Here is a 26,602-nt window from a genome sequence, read left to right as displayed (position 1 = left end):
AGATGAAGCAAAATTCTTGGGAATTATTGACAACAAACTGAATTGGACATCTCACGCTAAGGACGTAAAATTGAAAGTTTCTCAATTGACTGGTGTCCTGTATAGGGTTAGAGGACATATGAATACCGATTCCTTAAAACTGATTTATTTTGCATCAATCCATCCACACCTATGATACGGAATTGCAATTTGGGGCGGTGCATACAAAACTTACCTAGATGGCCTCTTCGTTGTACAAAGAATGTTTTTAAGAATTATGACTTACAGCGGTAGCCATGAACACAGCCGCGCTGGGTCGAGAACACAAATTATTACAACTTCTGGACATAATTCAGCCACAAACAAATTGATTTGTATATAATGTATTAAATCTCTATACAACTGACTGTGGATTCCAGTTTGTAACACATAATTTTGCAACTAGAAGGCCGGAACTCTAAGAATTCCTTATAACAGAACTTCACATGCGCAAAAGTGTTTCATATAGAGGTGTCGGGTACTGGCATCAGCTTTCAGACGAGGTGAAAACAAGCGATACACGACCAGGTTTCAAATTCAAGGTAAAATATAGCTTATTGAATAATTACGGGTGGTTGCCAAGAATGTTTCCTGCTACCATTGTGATATATATTTACAACATCTTCCTGCCATAACAAATTTACTTGCAGCTAAACGTAATAATGTTAGAGTATGCACAACGTACTGTTTGTATTAGTACAGTCTGCACATGGCTTATGATATGTACAAGTATATATGTGTGTGTGTGTATGTATGTTTCACAAGGGTCTGTATGGCTTAACACGAATATCTGTGTATGTTTGGGTACGTGTGCATGGAGGTGCAGGTGTAGAGGAGTGTGGAAATGTATAGCCGTGTGGAATGAGTATACATGTGTATCCGTTTGCATATGACTGTTTATACATAGACATTTATAGGTATGTAGGTGTATCAGAAGTAGTGCATTTGTGTGGATGTGCGTTAGCATGCATGTGTATAACCACGGAGGTATGTGTATTTGTAAGCATATGTATGTGTCGGTACATGTGTCCATATATACGCGTATATATGTATATATGTAGACTGTATGTGTGTGCGTGGACGTGTGTGTATGGGTCATATTTGTTTAAACTGATACACTACGATTGCTCCTTAACATCGTATTTATGCACGAGGCCCGTATGGGAGTTTTGGCTCGTTGGACTTGGGCTTCGTTATTATACTAGTTATATTTGTTTACTTATATGTTTCGCCTGCTGAAGCCAAATCTCTCTCTCTCTCTCTCTCTCTCTCTCTCTCTCTCTCTCTCTCTCTCTCTCTCCAGGTGTGTCGCTGTGCATACCTGTGAACCGGATGCTGATACTCACCAGTCTCGACTTTTTAGAAGAGGCACAGAATGGGCAATTAGTTTGTGTGTGTGTGTGTGTGTGTGTGTGTGTGTGTGTGTGTGTGTGTGTGTGTGTGTGTGTGTGTGTGTAAGTAGATTACGCACATAGGTTGTCACTAACATAGAAATGAACGTCCCAGTTTTCCAGAAAGCTTTGCATTTATTTGTCATCCACTACGCGGTGCTCGAGACGCTTGCGGCGCCTCGCTCTTAGCCTAGGTAATGCCCGGGGCGTGGCGGCGGTGCAGGACAGACGCGGCCGCACCACATGAGGACGGCGCGGCGGCTGGGCTGCGGATTGGGCTGCGGCGCCTCACTGTAAGACGGGCCGCAGCGGGCGTGAGTGAGGCACGAGGCCCGGCAGGTTGTAGATGCGGCGTAGGATGTCCGTCCAGAAGCTGCTTTGTGAAGGCGGCAGGGTGGGGGCGGAAGCAGGCGCGGTGGGGGTGGTGGTGTTAGGAGCGGCGGGGGCGAGGGTGGTGGCGACAGCGGTTTTGGTAGTAGTGGCGGGGGGTTGCGGAACTGCCTGCGGTGCTGGTGAAGGCGAGGTGTGTTGGGCGTCCGTCTGTTCATTAGTTGGGGCGGCGCCCAAGGTCGTGGCCAGCATGGCCTCGTCCTCTTCAGTGGTCGTGGTCAGGCTGGGGGTTCCTGGGCCCTCCTGAGCCAATTCATTGTTCAGGCCTGAGTTTGCAGAGAGAGCTTGAGAGTTTACAGCGGCGTTGAAAGGCGAGCCTTCGGGAGTCATCACGGCGTTCTCCACAGCCTCACCCGGCGGCCGTCTCAAGCTGACGGGCTGACTTGTGGGCGTGGCGCTGCCGGGGGGTCTAGGGCGGCCGGGTGAAGCCACCAGGTTGCTGCCGATGGGCGGATAGTTGTCGTCTTCGTCTTGAGGGAAGAGTAAATAGTCAGACTCGGCCCCGAGGGGCGAGTAGTCGTCCAGGAAGGCGTAGTCCATAGGAAATTGGCTGGGCTGTGGCCCCGGCGGCGGTGGCGCGTCGCCCCACACAAAAGAACCGCCGGGTCGTGGGATGGAATAAGCAGAGAGGTAAGGGTTGTCGGGGAGCGGCTGTCGGCGGTCCGGGTATCGGTAAGGGTAGAAGGCGCTCCAGGCAGGGGCGTCGGGCTGAGACCCGGCGGCGTAGCTGTCGTAGTCGTTAGCGCCCTGCAGCAGCGACAACAAGTTGTCCATGAGTCTTTCAGGACTCGACTCTGACGGCTGACTGTCGAGGGGCGTCGCTGGGGCCTCAGCGCTGCCAGGCCGCGGCCGCGGGGCGGGGCGGCGCTGCGACGTGACCTTGGAGTGATCAATTAAATTATCCTCCTCCATCTCTTCATCCTCCTCTGTCTCTTCTTCCTCTTTCTCCTCCTCCTCGTCACCCCGGGGCACCTCCAGCGTCTCGGGGTAGGGCGGCCTGGGGCGGGGTCTGTAGCGGCGTCGGGGCAGCCCCAGGAGGTCCAGCAAGGGCCTGAGAGGGCGCGGCGGGCGGTAGCGCGTGGGGCGGGGCTGATTGACGGGGCGGAAGGGGCTGGGGAGGGGCTTGGTGGGCCTGTCTGGGGGTCTGAGCCACGGGTTGGGTCGAGGGGGCAGGGGGTAGGCGATGGGGGGGCGGCCCGTGGCGACAGAGGACTCCTCCTCCTCTCCACTTGGTGCTGGGGTGGAGGTGTTGGTGTTGGTGTTGGTGTTGGTGGAGGTGTTGTTGTTGGTGGATATGGTGTCACTGGCAGGATAAGTGGGAGATGAAGTGGGGCTTGTAGTGGTGGTGGTGGTTGTGGGGGCAGTGGTGGTGGAGGTGGTGGATGTAGCAGTGGTGGGTTTGGTGGTTTTAGTGGCGGCGGTGGTGGTGGTGATGAGGTTAGCGGCAACAAGAGGCGGGGCGGGGAAGGTGGGGAAGACGATAGGAAGGATTATAGGTGTGATAGGAGTGGGTGGTGTAGTGGTAGTGGTGGTAGCAGTAGTAGTAGTAGTAGTAGTAGTAGTAGTAGTAGGTGGTGTCGTAGGGGATGTAGTGAATGGGGTTGTTCTTGGCGTGGTGGTGGTAGTAGTAGTAGTGGTCGTGGGGGGTCTCCTTGTTGTGGTAGTAGTAGTAATAGCAGTAGTAGTGGTAGGTGGTGGAGACGGAGTAGTGGTAGTAGTAGTGGTTGGTGGTGGGGGCGGTGGAGTAGTGGTACTAGTGGTAGTGGTGGGGGGTCTCCTTGTTGTAGTGGTAGTGGTAGCTGGTGGGGGTGGTGGGGTAGTGGTGGTGGTAGTGGTTGGTGGTGGTTTGGTGGTGGTAGAAGTAGTGGTAGTAGTAGTAGGAGTCGTAGTGGTGATGGTAGGGGGGTTCGTGGTAGTGGTGGTGGTGGTGGTAGGGGGCTTCGTGGTAGTAGTGGTGGTGGTGGTAGGGGGCTTCGTGGTAGTGGTGGTGGTAGTGGTAGGGGGCTTCGTGGTAGTGGTGGTGGTAGTGGTAGGGGGCTTCGTGGTAGTGGTGGTGGTAGTGGAGGTGGTGGTACTTGGTTTTCTTGAGGTGGTGGTGAAGGAGGTAGGAGTGGAGGATGCGGTGGAAGAGGAGGAGAAGGAGGAGGTTGAGGAGGAGGAGGAGGAGGTGGATGATGATGAGGAGGAGGAGGTGGGGGAGGTGGAGGAGGAGGGAAGAGAGATAAGTGGAGTGAATGAAGTGGAGGAAAATACAGCAGATGAAGAAGGAAATTTGATTAACTGGTTGGCGGAAGGAAGGTCAGCACGTCGTAAGGAAGAGGAAGAGGGAGAGGAGGAGGAGGAGGAGGAAGAGGAAGAGGAAGAGGAGGAGGAGGAGGGAGAAGAGTAAAAAGGGATGTTGTCTGGTGGACCGTACAACCAAACCTGAAAAAGAGAAGAAGAAGAAAATGAATGACAAAAAAAAGTAACAAAAAATATACGAAATAACAAAAGAAATCGGTACTAATTTCTCTCTCTCTCTCTCTCTCTCTCTCTCTCTCTCTCCTACCTATCTACCCATCGACTTCCTATTTATTTATTTATTTATTTAGTCTTGTTCTTTATCTTGCTTTCTTTCTTTTCTTTTTTTCTCTCTCTCTATTCCTATCTATCCTTTCCTCGCCTTTCTTTCTTCCCTTCCTTTCCCTTTCTTCCTTCCTTCCTTCTTTCTTTCTTTCTCTACTATTCTCTTTCCTTCCTTCCTTCCTTCCTTCCTTTCTTTCCTTTCGATCCCTCCTTCCATCCATTGAGTATCGGACTTTTTTTTTTTTTTAATATTTGTTACTTTTTTTATGCCCTTGAGCTGACTCCTCTGCTGTAAAAACAACAACAACAACAACAACAACAACAACAACAACAACAACTCCCTCCCTCCTTCACCCAACCTCCCCTCACCTGCTTCTCCTTCGGCACCAGTTTGTACCCGGAGGAGTCGGCGACGAAGAAGGTCTCATGCTGCTTCCCGTCTTCGTCCCGCCAGCCGTAAGCGCCCCTCACTACGCCCTCGGGTCCCCGCTCCTCGTGCCGCCACTGCTGCCCGTCCCCGTAGCCGAAGACGTAGACTCCTGAAGGATACGCGAAGGATGGTAGAAGAGGGGTAAAGGAGGGGGATGGTGAAAGGAAGGAGGATGATTAGGGGGATGGTGAGGGTTAGGAGGAGGAGGAGGAGGAATAGAAGGAAGGGATTAGGAGGAAGAGGAGGAGGAATAGGAGGAAGATGAGAAGTAGGAGAAGGAGAATGAAGGAAGATGAAGGTTAAGGAAGAGAAGTAGAAGGAGGAAAAGACGAGGACGAGAAGGGGTAGGAGAAGGAGGAGGAAAACGAGAGTTGGAGGAGGAGGAGGAGGAGGAATCAGAAGAAGACGAAGGGTAAGTGGAGGAAGAATAGGAGAAAGATGAGTAGAGGAAGAGGAATAAGAAGATGAGAGGTAAGCGGAGGAGAAGGAGGAGGAAGAGAAGGGGATGGAGGATTAGAACTGGAGGAAGGAAAGTGTAGGGAAGGAGGAATAAGAGAGAGATGAGAAGATGAAGGGTGGGAGGAGGAAAAGGATAAGGAAAACGAGGGTAAGGAAGAAGAGGAATGGGAAAAAAGATGATAGGTTGGAAGAGGAGAAATATATAAAGAAAAGATGAGGGGAGGAGGAAGAATAGGAGGAAGGTAAAGGTTGGACGAGGAGAAGTAGGAGGAGGAGGAGAAGTATAGGAAGAGGAAGAGGAGGAGACACAGACAGCCCACAGACTCATGGGGCAATGCGACAGAGATGAGCACTGAGGCCACGCGCAGCTATAGTGTATGCCCCCAACTACACCTACTTACACATCACCAATTAAATAAACACCATCACTTACCTGTCTTATGATCGTGGTGTTGATAGTGGTAGGGGAGAGTTGCCGGTGGTGGTGCTGGTGTTGGCGGTGGCGGTGATGGAGGTGAAGGTGGTAGTGGTGGTGGTCCTGTCGGGCGAATTGGTGGTGGTGCTGGGGGTCCTACTGGCGCTGGTGGTGTTGCTGTTTGTGGTGTTGATATAAGCCATGATGGTGGTGGTTGAGGTCCTATTGGGGAGTTTGGTGGTGGTGATGGTGATGATGGTGGTGGTTGTCTTAGTAGTATGGAGTTGATTCGGTGTTCGGCGGGAAGGGAGGAGAGATCGAGTGGCTCTGGTCCTCCTCTGTGCTCCACGGGAAGATTCGCAGAAGAGGAAAAGGAGGAGGAGGAGGAAGAGCGCGCATCAATGGCCCGAGTTCTCCTTGTGACTCTCCTCCTCTCTAGGCCATCTTTCCTCTTGACGAAGGCACTGAAGAAGGGATGGAGAGACGTTGCTTCCTCCTCCTCTTTCTCCTTCTCCTCCTTCTCCGTTTCCTCGTGGTTCAGTCTTTTGGGTTTCGGCTTCTTGCCTTCACCTTTTCCTTTTCTTCCTTTCGTCATCTTATCTTTGCTGTGTTGAGTTTTCTTGTCGTTCATTTCGGAAGGATTATAATTTTTACTCTCCTTCTTGGGGTGGGTTGATGGCTTGTCACTATCCAACTTCTCCTTCTTCTCATATCCCTTCCTTATCTCCGTCTTTAGGTCCTGGTTCTCATTATCCAATTTCTCCTTCTCATATTCCTTCCTTATCTCTGTCTTTAGGTCCTGCTTCTCACTGTCCTCTTGCATACTCTCTCTAACTTCCTTGTTCTTGTTCTTCTTCTTCAGTTTCTCCTCGCTGTCTTCCTGCTTCCTCTTGTCTCCTAGCGAGTTCGTAACATACTCAGAAATCGGCTTAGCAATAGGTTTTAACTTCCTCAAATGTCCATGAACTGATTCTATTATTTGCTTCGTCATATTCAATCCCGGCGAGTCCGGTAGTACGTTCAATATCCCTTTCCCCAGAGAAATCCACCCCTCAAATTGTCTAAGAACCGACTCCTCCTTCAGTTTCGTCTTCGTACTCTTTACCGGCGAGTTCTTAGCCACCCCATTAGACTTCTTTTCCTTTGGACTCAATGCCGGTGGTTTCTGAGTTAGTCCTCCCTGTTTATTCTTCCCCCGAGAGCTCTTCCTTCCAGAATGTCCACGAACCGACTCCTCCTTCAGTTTCGTCTTCGTACTCTTTACCGGCGAGTCCTTAGCCACCACATGAGGTTTCTCTTTCTGTGGACTCAATGCCGGTGATTTCTGAGTTAGTCCTTCCTGTTTATTCTTCCCCCGAGAGCTCTTCCTTCCAGAATGTCCACGAACCGATTCCTCTTTCTGCTTCGTCTTCTTACTCAATGCCAGCGAGTCCTTCAGCTGCCCATGAGGTTTCTTTTCCTCCTGACTCAATTTCAACAAGTCTTTAGTCAGTCCGTTTCGTTTCTCCTTTCCCTCAGAGCCCAGAAACGTGTCCTTGTCTAATCCGGGAAGACCTGAAGCGCTGGTACTCAAGAACGAAGAGAGATCCATGAGAGGAGTGGGTGGAGGAGGAGGGTGTTGGTGCGAGGTGTGTCCCTCATCCTCATCCCTCTCGTCCTTGGTGTCTGGAGGCCGAGCGTGTTCCAGAGGCATCTTCGAGGGCCTGGAAGGAGAGGAGAAAATGAACAGGGATGTACACTGTGGGTCGTATTATAAAACATTGCGTCGCCCAAGAACACAAATTTGACAAGGCTTTCGTATGAGTTTTGGGCATTTCCAGGAGTAGTTTTATGACCCTGGTGAGAGTTTGACCCTTCTTTTGTACAATGAACCTAAAGAAACACTCATTAAAACCCGACTGACCCCCTCTTTGACCTTTAGAAATAGTTGATGTGGGCAGAGTGACGGAGATGAACACCTTGCCACGCGCAGGTAAGAGTATGCCCCCAACTTTGCTTTGTGCTTCCCGGTGAATGTTTTGTGTTACTGGTTGTGTTTGTGGAGGATGACTTTTGGTGGCTTGTGAGGCTTACTAAAGAGGTGTGAAGGATGATGATGATGATGATGATGATGATGGGGAGGAGGAGGAGGAGGAAAAGGATGATGAAGAAGTGAGAGAAGTGCATTTTATTAGAGGAAAATAAAATAATAATGATTTAGAAAAAAACCCCAATGATTATAAGTGGTTATTATCATTATCATTATTACTACTACTACTACTACTACTACTACTACTTTCATTATTAAAACTATAGACTAAGAAGTTAAAGGAGTAGGAATAGGGATAGGAGGAGGAGGACCCTAAGTAACCTCTACTCACCAGTAAGAGAACGAGAACGAGGGGGACAAAGAGGAGGAGGAGGAGGAGGAGGGGTCATGCAGGCGTGGTTGAGAGGGGGATCGTCGACCCCTCTCATCCCCCTCCTGCGTGTGCTCCCTCTCCGCCGCCGCCGCCACCACCACCACCACCGCCCACCACCCCCACCACCACCACCAACGCCGCCGCCGCCCCTGGGGAAGAACAAAATTATCAGCATTACAATAAACAAACAAACAATAAAAAAATAATAATGTATCATATAAAAAATAACCCACGAAGAATAAAGTTAATATGAAGAGTTAGCATTACGGATAATACTAAAGAAAACAACATATGCAAAAAAAGAAGAATAGAGTTAGTATTAAATTGTTTGGCATTACATAGACAGTAAAGAAAGAAAATAACAACGTATCATCTGTAAAAAACAACAACAACATGAAGAATAAAGAATATAAAGAGTTAGCATTACAGACGATGATAAAGAAAATAACAACGTATCAAATAAAAAAGAAAACCTAAGAAATAAAGTTAATATAGATCGTTAACTTTGAACAAGCGATAAACAAAGAAAATCACAACGCATCATATGAGAGAAAACAAAAACAAAAACGAACAAATAAGTTAACAAAAAAAAATCCTCATAATAAGACAACAGAAAAAGGTTGATGATAACATGTAAGGAATGATGATTTAAATATGAAAGGAAGCGAGTTTACGTGTATATCAAATTAAATGAAAGATGAAAAGAACAGATTGAGATAATATATAAAAAAAAGTTACCATTACAACTCGGCTGATTTCATTACGATAAAAAAATAATATGCAGAGATGAAGGAGGCAAAGAAAACCAAACAAAACAAAACAGAAGGGGAGACTTTTGAAGATTAAAATGTAAAGAGAACGACTGATAAACAAAACAGAAGGGGAGACTTTTGAAGATTAAAATGTAAAGAGAACGACTGATAAAGGATAAAAGAATAGAGAAAAATGAATAAGATCAAGAAGATAGAAGCAGATGAAAGACTAGAGAAATAAAGCCAACGTGAAGAAGAAGGAAAACCAAAAAAAGGGGAGACTTCAGGTTTTAAGAATGCAAAAATAGTTGTTGATAAAAGATAAGAAAGAAGAGAAAACAAATAATATGATAAAGCAAAGATAAAAAAGACAGAAAAAGCAAAGAAAGGCAATCCGTTTCAAACATAATCACTGGAAATCACTGACATACAACACACACACACACACACACACACACACACACACACACACACACACACAAAGCTGAACCTCTCATTACGAACGTGTATATATAAGAAGAAAAGAAAAAGACACACACACACACACACACACACACACACACACACACACACACACACACACACAAAGCTGAACCTCTCATTACGAACGTGTATATATAAGAAGAAGGAGAAAAAGAGGAAAAGAAAAATAGGTCAAGATTCTGGTTTTAGGAGAAAATTAATACGAGTTTCGAAGGAATGCAAAAAAAAAACAAAGAAAGTAAAAATAAAATCTGGCTTTATTACAGACTGTTAATAAGAGTTTTAAATGCATACAAACTTAGAACGGCACAAATATTAAAGATACTCATTGGCCAATGTTATCCTTGTTAAATGTCAATCAAAAGGAAAAAAGGAACCGAGAGCGAGTGAACAAGAGTTAAATGATAAGCGAAAAGATCTGCAGAAATAAACTGTAAAAGAAAACAAAATCCCTCGTCGCAATAATCATCGTTGCCGGAAAATTTAATCTTTTCACGACGTTTATTCACGGAAAGAGGAAAAAGGAAAACAACGACGAATCTGATTTTATAGAATGAACAAGAAATCAATGATATGCGAAAAGATCTGCAAAAATAAACTGCGAAAAAGATCACTCGTTGCAATAATCATCGTTGCCAGAAAAAAAAAAAACACTTCCGTCTCTCTGTCAAAACATTTATTTAAAGAAGACTGACAGACAGACCGACGGACAGACAGACAGACAGAAGACAGATAAAGAGACAGACGGAGAGACAGAAGACAGACAAAGAGACAGACACAGACAGACAGACACAGACAGACAAAGAGACAGACACAGACAGACAAAGAGACAGACAGAGACACAGACAAAGAGACAGACACAGACAGACAGACAAAGAGACATACACAGACAGACAAAGAGACAGACACAGACACAGACAGACAGACAGACAGATAGACATACAGACAAACAAACAAACATGCATACATTCATACATACATACAGACAGACAGGCAGACAGACAAAAAGAGGCCTCACAATATATTAGTAGAAGAGTCTTGCTGATGATATAATAAGTAAAAGGAAGATTAGGTCATTCCAACTATCACCATTACAACAGAAAATCCAGCCTGTTTTTTTTTGCCACTAAACGGGTTGAGAGAGAGAGAGAGAGAGAGAGAGAGAGAGAGAGAGAGAGAGAGAGAGAGAGAGAGAGAGAGAGAGAGAGAGAGAGAGAGAGAGAGAGAGAGAGAGAGAGAGAGAGAGAGAGAGAGAGAGAGAGAGAGAGAGAGAGAGAGAGAGAGAGAGAGAGAGAGAGAGAGAGAGATTCAGATTGGCGGCAAGAGTTAAAAGATGAATTTTGTGTCGAAGAAAATAAAAAGAAAGAGGAAGAAAAACAAAAGTGATCGACCCCCCCCTCCCCCCCCTCAGTGAAAGGGGCCACAGGGGTGAATGTACGTACACACACACACACACACACACACACACACACACACACACACACACACACACACACACACACACACACGACTGTCTTTCAGTCATAAATGTTTCTCTCTCTCTCTCTCTCTCTCTCTCTCTAGTGTCACGAACTCAACCGCCCTCAACACACTCTTGGCGCTGCCCTTTCCTGACGTATGTGGGGGGAGGGGGGGAGTGGGAGTGAGTGGGGGTGTGAGTGGGCAACGGGACAGTACTAAGGGGAGGGGCGTTTTTTTCTTTTTTCTTTTCCTTTTACCTGTGGGCGTGAGAGGTGACTTTCGTTGAAGGTGCGAGAGGTGACATTGAGAGTAGAAGAAGAAAAAGAGGAGGAGGAGGAGGAGGAGGAGGAGGACTAAGAGGAGGAGGAGCATCTATCTTTTCGTCCTTTCTTCAGTGACCGGCAAAACAGATTAATCTAAACCTGCTTGTTGTTGTTCGTAAGTGAGACAACGCTGCAAAGTCACTTCCGTCCCCCAACGAGGTAAAGACGAATAACGCTTTTATTAATGAGTTTTTATAGGGATTGATTTTTATACCGAATTTTCTTTAATGATTTCCAGAATGATTTTGAAACTGAATGATGACTTTTAGAATGAGTTTTTTTTTCAACGCGTTTCATTTAAAGAATTTGATGTTTTTTTGCATTACGATTTACCCCCAAAATTGTTCCAGGATTGTTTGACAGGAGGAGAGGAGGAGGGAGAGGAGGAGGAGGAGAGGATAATGAGGAGGAGGAGGAGGAGGAGGAGGAGGAGGAGGAGAAGGAAGAAGAGGAGGAGGAAGAGGAGTAGAGGTTAAACGCCTGCAAATGAGTCAGTATTGTCAATAGGCATCTACTACCGTAATCTCTCTCTCTCTCTCTCTCTCTCTCTCTCTCTCTCCACGATTTTCCAACTCATCGCTCCCCCTCTTCCCTTCCCTCCATGCCTCCCTCTCTTTTCTCCTCCGTCATTCCCTTTCTATTTACTTCCCTTTCAGCCTTCTCTCTCTCTCTCTCTCTCTCTCTCTCTCTCTCAATAATACCCAATTTCTTCCTCTTCCTCACTTTCTCCTACTTCTTCTTCTTCTTCTTCCCTCTCACCAGTCTTGCATGAATCCCTCTTCCTCCTCCTCCTCCTCCTCCTCCTCCTCCTCCTCCTCCGTCCCAGCCATAAAAAAGACATTAAAAAAAAGATTAATCAGTCAACACACACACACACACACACACACACACACACACACACACACACACACACACACACACACACACACACACACACACACACACACACACACACACACACACACACACACACACACACACACACACACGGTCCAACAAACATGACCCCTTGATAAAATAAAAAGCGTGACTACTTATGGGAGGAGGAGGAGGAGGAGGAGGAGGAGGAGACAAGTTCAGAATTTTATATCCCCTCCTCCATACACACACACACACACACACACACACACACACACACACACACACACACACACAAAACGAACGGACAACGGAAATGCCAGAAAACAGACAGACAGACAAACACAAAAACTGCCATGACTTCTGTATTTACTTTATTTTCTTGGTCAGTGAAAAATACATCAAACAAAAGAAACAGAAAACGGAGCCATCTTTTTTTTTAACCGGAGACTGAAGTAAAATATTGACCTAACAGTCCTCTGGTCACATCCATCAAAAGAAAAAAGGAAGAAAAGACAAAAGAAAAGGAATTGTGGTTGAATAAATTCCTCAGAAAATCGAATGAATATAACGCGCACACACACACACACACACACACACACACACACACATACCTCTTCCCCCTCACATAAAACTCACGAAATTTAAGGCGTAATATAAAGAGAGAGAGAGAGAGAGAGAGAGAGAGAGAGAGAGAGAGAGAGAGAGAGAGAGAGAGAGAGAGAGAGAGAGAGAGAGAGAGAGAGAGAGAGAGAGAGAGAGAGATGGAGGTTGCGGTTTCATTTAGAGAGAAGTGGAGGAGGAGAAGGAGGAGGTTGCGGTTTTGGGCGTGAGAAAGTGTGTTGGTCTGGAAAAAAAAAATGAAGATGTTACTGTAAGATGTGTGTGTGTGTGTGTGTGTGTGTGTGTGTGTGTGTGAGAGAGAGAGAGAGAGAGAGAGAGAGAGAGAGAGAGAGAGAGAGAGAGAGAGAGAGAGAGAGAGAGAGAGAGAGAGAGAGAGAGAGAGAGAGAGAGAGAGAGAGAGAGAGAGAGAGAGAGAATTACTACTGCTTGAACAAACTAAAAAGAGGATAATGATGACCATGAAAGGAACAGGAGAAGGAAAAAAGGGAGGAGGAGGAGGAGGAAGAAGAAGGTGATGATGAGGATGATATGGAGGAAGAGAAGGAGGAGGAGTAAGAGAAGGAGAAACAAAAATGCCTAGTAAAGGAGAGTCAAAGAAGTAAAGGAGAAAAGAAATAAACGGGGAATAAATGAACGAAGAGAGGAGAGAAGAAGGAGTAAGAGGAGAAGCGAGAGAGAAGCAAGATAATAAGTGGATGAAAGGGAAAGGAGATGAAAGAAAAGAAGATGAGAGCGACTGAACTGGAGGGAAGGAGGAGAGAAAGAAAAGATAAAGATATAGAAGAAGGGAAAGAGAAGGAGAAGAAAAAGGAGTAGAGGGAAAAAGGAAGAAGATGAAGGAAGGAAAGGTGAAAACCGAAGAGGGAGGAAAGAGAAGGAGGATAAACAAGTAAACAAGTAGAGAGGAAGAAAAGGGGATGAGAAACAAAACAACAAGCTAGAAAGAAGAAGAAGGGGAAGAAAGGAAGAAGATGAAAGGGAAAGAGCAAACAGAATAACACGCAGAAGCAATAAACATAATAGACACAAAGGAATATTAATTAGAATATAAAGAAGAGGGAAAATATGATGATTGGCGGACAATGAGGGAAGGTGAAGGACAAAGAAGGGGCAAAGGACACGGAGAAGAATATTAATGGAAAGATAATGGATGGGAAGAAAAGAGAAATGAGGGAGAGGGAAATGAGAGAGAGAGGAAATGAAGGTAAGGGGAGGGGAGGAGGGAAGGTGAGATAGGATGAGGGGAGGAAGAGGGGGAGGAAATGGAGGAAACAGGAAGGGAAATGAAGACGCAGAGTTAATGAAATTGAAAGCCATGAGCGTGGAAATGAGATTGAAATGGAAGGGAAAGTGAGAGGGAGTGAATCGGAAGAGTGGAAAGAGAGGTAGAGAGAGAAAAAAATTGATGGAAAAAAGAAAGAAATGAAGAAAACAAAATTACGAAAAAGAAACAAAATACCAGTTGAGTTAGCGAGGCAAAATTAAGACAATACTGAAAGAAAGAAAAAAAAGCAAGAAAGAAAAAAAAAACAAGCAAAGAGAGCAATGAAGAAAAATGAAGCTCAATAAGAAAAGAAAGAAAATAAATAGTTGAGTTTACGAAAAAGGAAAAAAAAAATAAGATCATTAAGGTTTTCAGAGTACTTGAGAGAGAGAGAGAGAGAGAGAGAGAGAGAGAGAGAGAGAGAGAGAGAGAGAGAGAGAGAGAGAGAGAGAGAGAGAGAGAGAGGGGGGGGGCATTCAGAACACATTACAAGCTGCTTCGTGGCCGTCACCCTGGAGTGCAGTGTTGCCAGCTCCGTGTGGTGACCCTCCAGACGGCGGTCAGGGTCAGCGAGGAGGAGGAGGAGGAGGAGGAGGAGGAGGGGAAAAATGGGATAACAAAGAGGGCTTGGCGATGAAAAGAAAAAAAAAGAGAAGTAAGGGAGAATGGAAAGAACGGAGAAGAAGACAAACATGAAGAAAAGGAGGAATAAAAGAACGGAGAGAAGAGAGGAGGAAAGGAAGGAGAGGGAGAATGAGGATAAGGATGACGAGGAGGAGGAGGAGGAGGAGGAAAGAGAGAGAGAGAGAGAGAGAGAGAGAGAGAGAGAGAGAGAGAGAGAGAGAGAGAGAGAGAGAGAGAGAGAGAGAGAGAGAGAGAGAGAGAGAGAGAGAGTAAGAAAAAGTCGCAATGAAAAAAAAAAAGAAAAGAAAGAAAAAAAAAACACATTGGGATAGACAGATTGACAGACACAGACATGACACTGAGATAAAGGAGGAGGAGGAGGAAGAGGAGGAGGAGGAGGAGGAGGAGGCTGACCTTGCATGCGGCGAGGACAAGATAAGGTGAAGAAAATGACGTGATTGTTTAGAGTCTCTCTCTCTCTCTCTCTCTCTCTCTTGTGGCTACCTTGACCATGAGCATTTTTTCCTTTTTTTTTATTTCTAGATTTATTTGAGATTATGTCACCACCACCACCACCACCCTCATCACCACTACCACCACCACCACCACCACCCTCATCACCACTCTCATCACCACCACCACCACCACCACCACCACCACTACCACCACCACCACCACCACCACCCTCATCACCACTACCACCACCACCACCCTCATCACCACAACCACCACCACCACCACCACCCTCATCACCACTACCACCACCACCCTCATCACCACTACCATCCTCATTATTATTACCACAGCTACCACCACTATCCTTCCAGATCCTTTACCCCAATTAACATCACCACCACCTCCACCACCACCACCACCACCACTTGTACTCTTGTTGGAACAGGTTTTACTGCTTTGAGACTAAAAATACCAAACGTTCATTCCGATCACCACGAAACGAACAGCTGACTAGGAATGACTGTAATGAGAGAGAGAGAGAGAGAGAGAGAGAGAGAGAGAGAGAGAGAGAGAGAGAGAGAGAGAGAGAGAGAGAGAGAGAGAGAGAGAGAGAGAGATAGTGGTCTGACAGGTTATGAGGCTTTGACGGCTAATAACGAGCGTGTGTGTGTGTGTGTGTGTGTGTGTGTGTGTGTGTGTGTGTGTGTGTGTGTGTGTGTCAGGAGCTGAGTCTTGAATGCCAACGCCCTGACATCACACTTATAAAATAACGTGTGTGTGTGTGTGTGTGTGTGTGTGTGTGTGTGTGTGTGTGTGTGTGTGTGTGCTCGGCAGATACACACTCAAACAAACAAACGAACAAACTCACCTGCATTGAAAGCGTCTTGAAAAATCCACTACCGACGTTTATTCCTTATTTTATCTTCCTTCATCTACGTCTTTCATTCCTTCTTCCTCTTCTTCCACGTCCCTCCTCCTCCTCCTCTTCCCTTTCCTCCCACCGGCAGCAAAAGTCCAAATTTCCCCTCCTGGCGAGCGAGCGGTCAGCGTAGTCTCATTAAGGTAGAAACAAGTCTGTATTAACGGCAGTCTTGGTTCACGTGATTCACATAGTTTTCACGCCTCGTACGGGCGTCTCCAGGAGGTCAGCACGCAGCGAAGCACACATACACACACGCACACATACACACACGCACGGCACAGCGTCTTGAGTCCTTTTCCTCGTTTCCTGTCGGTCTTTTCGTTAATTTTCTGAGTAGTGCAACCTCGACACTTGGATAACTTTATATCTTATCGTTGAAGGCTCTTGGATAACTTTTTACTACAGCGTTAAAAATTCTTGGATTACTTTATACCTTAGCGTTTAAGTCTCTTGGATTACTTCTTAGCACTGCGTTGAAACTTCTTGGATTCCTCTTTAGCTCTCCGTTGAAGTTACTGGGATAACTTTTTATATCTGCGTCGAAATCTCTGGCTAAAAAAGGCTTTGAAATCTCTAAGTCATGAGATTAATCACCACACACATACACACACACACACGAGGCGGTGAAGGAGGCGCCGCGTGTGCGTTCGTGTGCGTGTCCGCCGTGAGGACGTGCGTGAGCAGATGTGTGCATGTGTCTGTGTGTCGGCGTCGAGTCCGCGACCTACCGCCACCTTGCTGCCTCCCGCCTCGCTCCCTCCCTCCCGACTGACTCCTTCTACCTCGCCTTCAGCCTGGACGTTCCTCTCTTCCTCCTCCTCCTCCTCCTCCTCCTCCTCTAGTCTTTACCCCGCCTCCTCCTCTTCCCGCCTTTCCACCCATTCCTCCTCTTCCTCCTCCACGTGCCTTTCCTCCTCCTCCTCCTCCTCCTCCTCCTCCTCCTCCCCCTCCTCCTTTTCCCTCTTTCCTTTCGCTCCACCTATCTACAAGTCTTGCCTCTTCCTCCTCCTCCTCCTCCTCCTCGTAACCCCTTGCACACATTAACCCCAGCTGGTCCTTCCTCTTAACCTCCTCCTCCTCCTCCTCCTCCTCCTCCTCCTCCTCCTCCTCCTCCTCCTTCCCTCTCACTTTCTCAGTCTCTCTCTCGCATCATCTTTCACTTTCCTTGTTTCCTCCCATCATTAAGGATGCGAGAGAGAGAGAGAGAGAGAGAGAGAGAGAGAGAGAGAGAGAGAGAGAGAGAGAGAGAGAGAGAGAGAGAGAGAGAGAGAGAGAGAGAGAGAGAGAGAGAGAGAGAGAGAGAGAGACGAAGCAAATAGAAAGGCATAAGGAAAGGAAAAGAAGAAAAAAAGCGAAGAATAATAAGATAAAAAAACAAGAACAAAAGCGTCTTGTCAACGAGGAAGACGTAACACACACACACACACACACACACACACACACACACACACACACACACACACACAAACACACACACACACACACCACCACCACCACCACCAATAATAATAATAATGATAATAATAATAACAATATAATAATAATAATAATAATAATAATAATAATAATAATAATAATAATAATAATAATAATAATAATAATATAAATGCGAAGAAAGGTTCAGTTGACATCTTCTTTGCAACGTAAATACCGCTGGCTTATTTGTCTTCGTTGGCAGGAGGAGGAGGAGGAGGAGGAGGATGAGGATGAGGAGGAGGAGGAGGAGGAGGAATAAAAGCCATAAAATAACATGAAAACCAGAAACAGGATAAGCATTAAATTTGTAGGAGACAGGAGACCCAACAAGGAGAGGAGGAAACATGGAAACATGGAAACATGGACTAGCAGGCAGCAGAAAGCCTGTTGGCTCATTACTAGGCTGCCTGCGTTCAGTGATTTAATCAATCCGTTTGCCGGAGGAGGAGGAGGAGGAGGAGGAGGTAAACAGGAAAATAAGAACAAGATGAGGGAAGAGAAATAAGACATGAGGGGCGAGGAGGAGGAGAAGGAGACAGGCGTAGGAGGAAGAACAGAAGGGAATGAAAGGAGAAGGGGAGGATGGAAGAAAGAGGATGAGGAGGAATAGTAATAAGAATAGAAATAGAAGTAGTAGTAGTAGTAGTAGTAGAAGGAAGATAATGAGAATGAGGAGCAATAGGATAAATAAAAGATAAAGAATTAAGAATGAAGATAAATAGGTGTAGGACGAAGAAGAAGAGGAGAAAGAGAAATGAGAGAAGGAGGAAGAGGAAGAATAGTTGGAGGAGGATGAGGAACCGAAATTGAAGGAGGAGGAAGTGAAGGAAGAAGAGAAATCACAGATGGAGGAGAAGGAGGAGGAGGAGGAGGAGGAGGAGGAGGAGGAGGAGGAGGAGGAGGAGGAGGAGGAATAGCAGTTGTAGAAGGATGAGGAGAAGGAGGAGGAGGAAACAGTTGGAGGAGAAGGAGAAAGAGTAGGAAGAGAAATAACAAGAGAAGGAAGAGGAAGCAGAACAGTTCGAGGAGGAGGAGGGGGAGGAGGAGGAGAAGGAGGAGGAGGAGGAGGAAGGGCGCGGGTCCCGTACGCAGGTCACTCCTCCTCCCGCGGGTTGAGTGCTGGCGGGCGTGAGGAAGACCCCGGGGCATGCTGGGTACTGGGGGAGGGGGAGAGGAGGGAGGGAGGGAGGGAAGGAGCTATATAGTGGTGAGGTATACAGGGAGGGAAGGAGAGGTTGAAGCAATGAGTGAGTGAGTGAGTGAGTTGGTGAGGGAGGGAAGGAGGGAAGTAGGGAGAGAGGGAAGTGGAAGGGAGTGGAGGAGGAAAGAAGGGAGAGAAGGAGAAGGAAAAGGAAAAAAAAGACTGTGGTGAGGGAAGAGATAGAGAAGGAGAGAAGAAGGAACTGAGGGAGAGAAGGAAGGAAGCAGAGGAGGAGGGAAGTAGGTAGGGAAGGAGGGAGGGAGAGAAGGAAGGAGAGAACATGGTAAGGGAGAGAAGAAAGGGAAGGTGAGGAGGGAAATAAGTGTGTGTGTGTGTGTGTGTGTGTGTGTGTGTGTGTGTGTGTGTGTGTGTGTGTGTGTGTGTGCGCGTGAAGGAAGGGAAGGAGACAAAAGAAGGAAGGAGGAAGGGAGAAAAAGGAGAGAAGGACTGAAGAGAGGAGGAGGAGGAGGTAGGGAGGGAGAAAAGAGAGGAGAGAATGAGGAGGTGAGGGAGGAGGAGGAGGAGGAAGGGAGGGAGGGAAGGAAATGAGGAACGGCAATAAAAAAAAGAAAGGGTTAGGGAGAAATGTAAATGGAGGGAGGGAGGGAGAGGAGGAAAGGAGAGAGAAGAGGGAGAGGAAAGGAGAGAGAAGAGGGAGAGGGAGAGAGGGAGAGAGGGAAGAGAAAGACAAGATGGGATATGCAGGCGGGTAAGAAAGGAGGAAGAGGAGGAGAGGAAAGAAAAGAGGAAAGGAGGAGGAAAATGAAGAAAAGATAAAGAGGGGAAAGGGAGAGACAGAGAGAGAAAAGAAAATGGAAATGAGAATGAGCAAAGGAAAGTAAAAAAAAAAAAAGCCGAAGAGTCTGAAAACGTAAGCAGGAAAACAGAAAAAAATGGGGCCAGAGAAAAAGGAAAAGAAAAAAAAAGAAAACATGGTAAAAAGGATGAAAATGAGACAAAAAAAATACCAGAAAAACAACAACAACGAAAAGTAGAAACGCGAGAAAAATAATTAAATGAAGACATAACTAAACAAAAAAACGAAAAAAAAAAAATCCACCGAAAGGAAACGAAAGGAAAATAAATAAAAAAGAATAATTAGCACAAGAAGAAGAAATTCAAAGCAAATATGACTTTCGCTTCTCTTCCATCACTTCCTTCTCATCCCTTCCCAGGCCGATCACGTGACTAGGAAGAAGGGAAGAAGAGAAAGTGGTGACAAGAGGAGGAGGAGGAGGAGGAGGAAGATGCAGAAGGAGAAGAAGAAAAAGATGAAAGAAGAAGTAGAAGAAGAAGAAGAAGGCCGATCACGTGACTAGGAAGAAGGGAAGAAGAGAAAGTGTTGAGAAGAGGAGGAGGAGGAGGAAGAAAAAGAAGAAGAAGAAGATGAAAGAAGAAGAAAAAGAAAAAGAAAAAGAAGAAGAAGATGAAAGAAGAAAAAGGAGAGGGATTGAGGAAACAAAGAAAAAGGAGTATGAAAAGGGATAAAGAAAGAAAGAGAAAGAGAGATAGACAATAAAAAGAAAGAACGGATAGAGAAAAAGAAAGAGAAGAAAAAATAAAATAAGGGAGAGGAACAAAAAAAAGGAGAAAGCGCAAGAGCGAGAGCGAGAGCGAGAGAGAGAGAGAGAGAGAGAGAGAGAGAGAGAGAGAGAGAGAGAGAGAGAGAGAGAGAGAGAGAGAGACACTGGATTAGCTGCAGGGGAGACAGGCGACTGAACGCAAAAAGTAGAATGAAGGAGAAAGGAAGGGCAAATAGGAGAGAGGGACAGAGAGGGAGAGAGAGGGAGAGAGAGAGAGAGAGGGAGAGAGAGAGAGGCGATGAACAAAGAGATGGAGAAGGAGAGGAATGAGATGGAGTTGGAGGAGGAGGAGGAGGAGGAGGAGGAGGAGGAAGAGGAAGATTAAACTCAACAATAAGAATAAGAATAACGATAAGAATATATGAATAATAATAATAATGAAAGTAATACATAATAATAATAATAATAATAATAATAATAATAATAATGAGGAAAAAGACGACGATTCAGAAAACTACTACTACTACTACTACTACTACTACTACTACTACTACTACTAAAAACAAGAAAAAAACAGGAAAAGAAGAACAACAAGAAACACTAATAAAAGGAAATAAAAGACTTAATACTAACACTAAAATAAGTAATATGAAGACCGGAAAAAAATAAAAAAAAGAAGAAATATGGAAACAAAAAGAAATGGATTACAGAATTTAAAAAAAATCAAATTAAACGAGCGGATGAATTGGAACACGCCAGAAATATTAAGACGTAAGAAAATGACATTATACACACATAAAAAATCCTTTCCAACGTGAATAAGCAGAACATTACATTAACATAACACATTTCAGTCTCTCTCTCTCTCTCTCTCTCTAACTCGTTCTCTCACTCGAATTTATTGTTAACACTTTTTCTGTCTTTTTGCCGCTTTCTTTCTTTCTTTCTTTCTTTCTTTCTCTCTTACAGGAATTAGTATGCTAACACTCTCTCTCTCTCTCTCTCTCTCACCTGCAGCTCTCAAGTTACCTGTTCTTTCCCTCTTACCTGTTTGTGAATTAATAAGCCCCAGAATACCTGACACCCACTAGGAAGCTCGGTATAAATTTTTCTTCGGTTCAATATTCCCAGATGCTTCCGCCTCCCACATCAAGAACTGGCAGGCGTGATTATCTTTTCCCCTTTATCTTATACTTTTACACTTCCAAAAGTAGCCCCATTTCTTCCATCTTCTCCTCCTCTTCCACAACTTATATCATCCTTCAATGTTTCTGGGGCTCCTGGTTCGTGTTCTGCCCCTTCTCCCCACCACAACACCACCTCCTCAGCAACCTCCACCTTCACCACCCCCTACCACCTCTACCTCCACCTCCAGCACCTCCACCTTGACTTCCATAAACATCACCGCTTGCCTTATTTTGCTTCTAATGCGACTGAGGAGCGTTTAACTTTTTTCGCCTTTCATCTCATCGACTCTATTCTCTTCTCTTCCTTTCCTCTCCTCTTTTCTTTGTTTCCGCCTCCCACATAAAAAAACTGGCAGGAATTATTCTATTTTCTTTATTGTTTCTTTCTTTCCATCCCTTCGACTTTATTCCCTTTCCTTCTTTTCATATTTTTTTCACTTTCTCTTCATTTCTTCCACGGTTTTCCTTTTTCTTTTTCATCCTTCGATTTCCTTCCCTTCCTTTTCCTTTTATCTCCTTTCTCCTCCCTTTTTCTCTTTTCTTTCCTTTCCTTTTCTTTTCATTCACTCCTCTCTCTCTCATTCTCTTCTCATACTTTCCCTTTCTCTTTCCTGTTTTTCCTTTCCCTTTCTTTTCCTCTCATCTACCTCCTGGCGCCGAAAAGGAGATCAGTCGGGTGTTTGTTTTCACGTTCATGAACACACACACACACACACACACACACAGACAACTCCTACGAAAGCCTTGTCAAATATGTGTGTGTGTGTGTGTGTGTGTGTGTGTGTGTGTGTGTGTGTGTGTGTGTGTGTGTGTGTGTGTGTGTGTGTGTGTGTTTAGCGAGGCAACACGGAAGCAGTTAAGAGAATTTCAGGTTTTTTAATAATGACGACGAAGAAGAAGAGGAAGAAGAAGGAATTTAAACTTATAAGTGAAAGTGATTGATAGGAAGAATAAATTGGAAAGAGAGAAAAAAACAACAACAACAAAAACACGCATCAAAAACACACAAGAAAAAGTGATTGAAATATATGAATGTATGTGTGTGTGTGTGTGTGTGTGTGTCGAGTCACTGACCTCCGGCGGGTGTGGAGTTGAGGTCACTACAGTCAGGTGTGTGCGAGGGAGGCAGAGATCACCTGTGGGAGGACGACAGATAGTTAGATATACAGATGAATAGATAGATAGACAGATTTAGACATCAAGAGAGGCAGAGGGATACAAAGATATACAGTGGGATTTTTTCTTTCCTTCTTTCTTTCTTTATTTTTTTCTTTTCTTTATTTCTTTGTTTCTATCTTCGACTTTCTTGCCTCCTTATCTTCATTTTCTCCTTTTCTTTATTTCATTCTCTTTATTTCCTTTTTGTCTATATTTCTTTCTCCTCTTCTTTATTTTCTTCTCTCTCTATTTCCTCTTCCTTCTTTCCTTCTTCCTCGTCTCATTGCATACTCTTTTTTTTGTTTCTTTCACGACCTGGCTAATAACAACAATAACAACAACAACAACAACAACAACAATAATAATAATAATAATAATAATAATAATAATAATAATAATAATAATAATGACAATAATAATGAGATGATAATTAAGATGAGCTACACTGACAGTAGATAATGTATACGGACCAGTAAATAATGATGGGATAATGATTCTAATAATGGCGATAAGAAGAGGGGGTGATGGTGGCGGTGGTGGTGGTGGTGATGATGGTGGTGGTGGTGATGATGGTGGTGGTGGTGGTGGTGGTGGCAATAGACAGAACATTAATGAGACATATATTCAGTATCCCACGTACATACAAATACACACACACACACACACACACACACACACACACACACACACACACACACACATGAAGAGGTGGCTGGGAAGAAAAGAAAAGGAAAGGAAAGAGAAGCAAGAAGGAAAGAGAAGATATTGGAAGAAATAGAAATGGAATGAAATGGAAGGACTGAAGGGAAAGGAAAAGGAAATAAAGAAACTAAAAGCAATTGAGAGGGAAAGAAGTAGAAGTATGGAAAAGAGAGGAAAATAAAAAGAGAAAGGAAGGGGAGAGAAGAAAATGGAAGAGAGTGGAGGGAAGGAGAAGAAAGGGAGAAGATTGAAAATAGAAACCAGTGGAACAGAGGAGATTTGAGGAGTGTAAGTGAGGCAAATAAGCTGAAAGAGTGGAATGGATGAAATGAAAGAAAAATGATGGAAATGAGAAAAGGATGAGAGAATGAAAGAGTGCAATAGACGAAAGTAAAGAAAACAAGAAAAACAAGAAGAGGAGATAGTGAAAGGGTGGAAAGGGAAAGGAAAAAGATAAAGAAAAGAAGCGAAGAAAAGAGAAAAGAAGAAAATGAGAGGGAATGACAAGGAAATGTGTGTGTGTGTGTGTGTGTGTGTGTGTGAGAGAGAGAGAGAGAGAGAGAGAGAGAGAGAGAGAGAGAGAGAATGCTTCTGTTCACGGCTCGCTCTGGACTGAATGATGCCTTGAGAAAGAATGCAAAAAAAAAAAAAGTAAAGAACAACACAGAAAAGTAAAGAAAAGAAAAGGAAAAAAAAAGAGATGCCAGGAATGACTCGGCGAGTATTACATCGTCCAGACTACAACTTATGCTCTCTCTCTCTCTCTCTCTCTCTCTCTCCTGCAGGTTTAATTCTAGAGGTCATGTGGTCTGCTTTTTGTTACTCTCTCTCTCTCTCTCTCTCTCTCTCTCTCTCTCTCTCTCTCTCTCTCTCTCTCTCTCTCTCTCTCTCTCTCTCACACACACACACACACACACACAAGGAAATACCTTTTGGCATGGTCCAACGCTTGTGTGTGTGTGTGTGTGTGTGTGTGAGAGAGAGAGAGAGAGAGAGAGAGAGGAGGTCGTCTGATCGTTGCTTGACCGAGGAGAGTCGTTCAACCTGGAGGAGGAGGAGGAGGAGGAGGAGGAGGAGGAGGAGGAGGAGGGATGAGAGCTGGGCTTGTGTAAATATCTGGAAGGAGAAAGAGGAGGAGGAGGAGGAGAAAGAATGGCGGGAACACGAGGAAAAGGAGTGGGAGGAGAAGGAGAAGAAGAGGAAGAGGAGGAGGAGGAATGAGAAAGAGGAGGGAGGTAATGAGACGTAAAAGCTGTGAGAAAGTAAAGAGGGAGAAAGAGATAGAGATAGGCAAGTTGGGAGGCTGCGAGGCTGTACCGTTCATCTTCTTTTCATCTTTCTCTTACTTGCATCTTCTCATTCGTCTCCTTCCTTTATCGTCTCATTCGTCTCCTTCCTCCATCCCCTCCTTCGTCTTCTTCGTCTTATTTCTTCATCCTCTTCTTCTCCTTCTTCTTCCTTCCTCCTCTCTTTCGTCTTTTTCTTTCCTCCTCTCCTTCGTCTTCTTCCCTCGTCCTCTCCTTCGTCTTATTCCTTCATCCTCTTCTTCGTCTTATTCCTTCATCCTCTTCTTCGTCTTCTTCCTTCCTTTCCCTTCCTCTCCCTTCTCTATTGCTGTTTTGACATCCACCACCACCACCACTACTACTACTACTACTACTACTACTTCTACTGCCACAAGAAAAAGGATTAATCGGGTTATTATAGTTTTTTTTTACATTCACGGCCATAAAACACTTTCGCCTCTCACATCAGCTATTTCTAAAGGTCAAAGAGGGGGTCAGTCGGGTTCTAATGAGTGTTTCGTCAGGTTCATGGTGCAGAGGAAGACTCACACTACCACCAGGGTCATAAAGTTACCCCTGGAAATGCCCACAACTCCTACGAAAGCCTTGTCAAATATGTGTTTATGGGAGGCGATTTGTCTTGTGATACGACCCTCCAGTGCAGAAATAAGCCTTGTCAATCTACCATAAGGCTCATAGAACTACCCACCAAGGAAATACTAGCGCTCAGAACCTCTACGAAAGCCTTACTATATGTGGGTGCGTCAATCTACCACAAGGCTCATAGAACTACCCACCAAGGAAATACTAGCGCTCAGAACCTCTACGAAAGCCTTACTATATGTGGGTGCGTCAATCTACCACAAGGCTCATAGAACTACCCACCATGGAAATACCAACGCTCAGAACCTCTACGAAAGCCTTACTATATGTGGGTGCGTTAGTCTACCACAAGGCTCATAGAACTACCCACCAAGGAAATACTAGCGCTCAGAACCTCTACGAAAGCCTTACTATATGTTGGTGTGTGAACCTCGAGATGCTTGTGAGGATTAACTTAAGGGAAGTGGTGTCTTTTCCACTTTTAAGAGTTTATCCCTGAAGGAGTTTTATGCGTTGTTGGTTGATATGACGTGTGGTTTGTCCGAAGCTGCGAGGAGGAGGAGAAGGAGGAGAAGGAGGAGGAGGAGGAGGAGGAAGAGGAGGAGGAGGAGGAGGAATGAGAGGCTCTAAGATCTGGTATTATACAAACATATTATCAGCGACCTTATGCTTGGTCTTGATTCTGAAAGGAAGAAGAGGAGGAGGGAAGGAGGAGGAAGAAAGAGGAGAAGGAGGAAGAAGGAAGAAGATAAGGAAGAAAGGAAAAGGAAGCAGGAGAAAGGAGAACGAAGAAGAAAGAAGGAAGGAGAGAGAAGGAAGAAAGGGAAAAGAAGCAGGAGAAAGGAGAACAAAGAAGGAAGAGAAAAGGATAGAGTGGAGAAGGAGGGAAGAAGGGAAAAACGAAATAGGAAGGGAGATGGAAGAAAGGTGAGGGGGAAAGAGAGAAAGAAGAGGGTAGACGGTAGACAGGAGAAGGGGAAAGATAGAAAGAGGGAAGAAGGGAGAAAAGAGAGAAAGGAGATGAATACACAGGAGCAGAAAGGACATATTTATCCTCCCCTTCCTCCATCCGCTCCTCTCCCTCCCTCCCTGTCTTTCCACTCTCCCCGCTCCTCCTTCCTCCCTCCCTTCCTCCTCCCCTGCCAGGGTTGATGACAGGGGGAGGACATAATGCATACGAGTGGCTTCGCTGGTGGGTGTCCTGTCCTGTCCTGGCGGGGGTGAACGCTCTATCCCAGTAGCTCCCAGGTGAGTTCCTAGCCTCCTCCTCCCCCCACAATGCGTACACACACCTCTCTCTCGGTATTCGGTTACTACTGCAACTTCTACCATCACTACTACTACTACTACTACTACTGCTATATAAATACTACCACCGTCATATACCCTCCTAGACGTTAGCGGGAACTGGTGTCATTTCCACATTTAGTTTATCCCTGAAGGATCGCTATTTCAAGGCGCTCACAAAAACGGGTTAATATTTAAATGTATATCCTGCACAACATACTTTATCCTCCTCCTTTTTCTCCTTCAACCGGTCGCATCAAGTCGCCCAGTCAGTCACCTGCTTACATTACCCTGCTGATGTGTCCTGACTGCTGCTGCTTCTGCTTCTGTGCCGTCTACGTA

At 45.2% G+C, this 26,602-nt stretch overlaps 2 protein-coding genes across 2 annotated transcripts in view; both read right to left on the bottom strand.

Annotated features, from left to right (window-relative positions):
• LOC126982354 (uncharacterized) overlaps window positions 1-26,602 on the bottom strand; it is a 52,562-nt gene that overhangs the window by 9,399 nt on the left and 16,561 nt on the right. Inside the window, exon 2 of the mRNA XM_050834370.1 lies at window positions 22,299-22,360. Coding sequence (XP_050690327.1) covers window positions 22,299-22,360 — 62 coding nt within the window. The remainder of the gene's footprint in view (window positions 1-22,298; window positions 22,361-26,602) is intronic.
• On the bottom strand, window positions 1,527-16,632 carry LOC126981158 (mucin-2-like). Its single transcript, XM_050831878.1, has 5 exons — window positions 15,784-16,632; window positions 8,029-8,219; window positions 5,687-7,371; window positions 4,734-4,903; window positions 1,527-4,223 (listed from the first exon to the last, which is right to left on the bottom strand). The coding sequence occupies exons 1-5, from the start codon at window positions 15,787-15,789 to the stop codon at window positions 1,698-1,700; spliced, it is 4,578 nt and encodes a 1,525-aa protein (XP_050687835.1). The 5' UTR covers window positions 15,790-16,632; the 3' UTR covers window positions 1,527-1,697.

Source organism: Eriocheir sinensis, chromosome 4 (genome assembly GCF_024679095.1).
Source record: "Eriocheir sinensis breed Jianghai 21 chromosome 4, ASM2467909v1, whole genome shotgun sequence".
NCBI lineage: Eukaryota > Metazoa > Arthropoda > Malacostraca > Decapoda > Varunidae > Eriocheir > Eriocheir sinensis.
The sequence above is the reverse complement of the archived record's forward strand: the minus strand, read 5'-3'. Positions and strand labels throughout refer to the sequence as shown.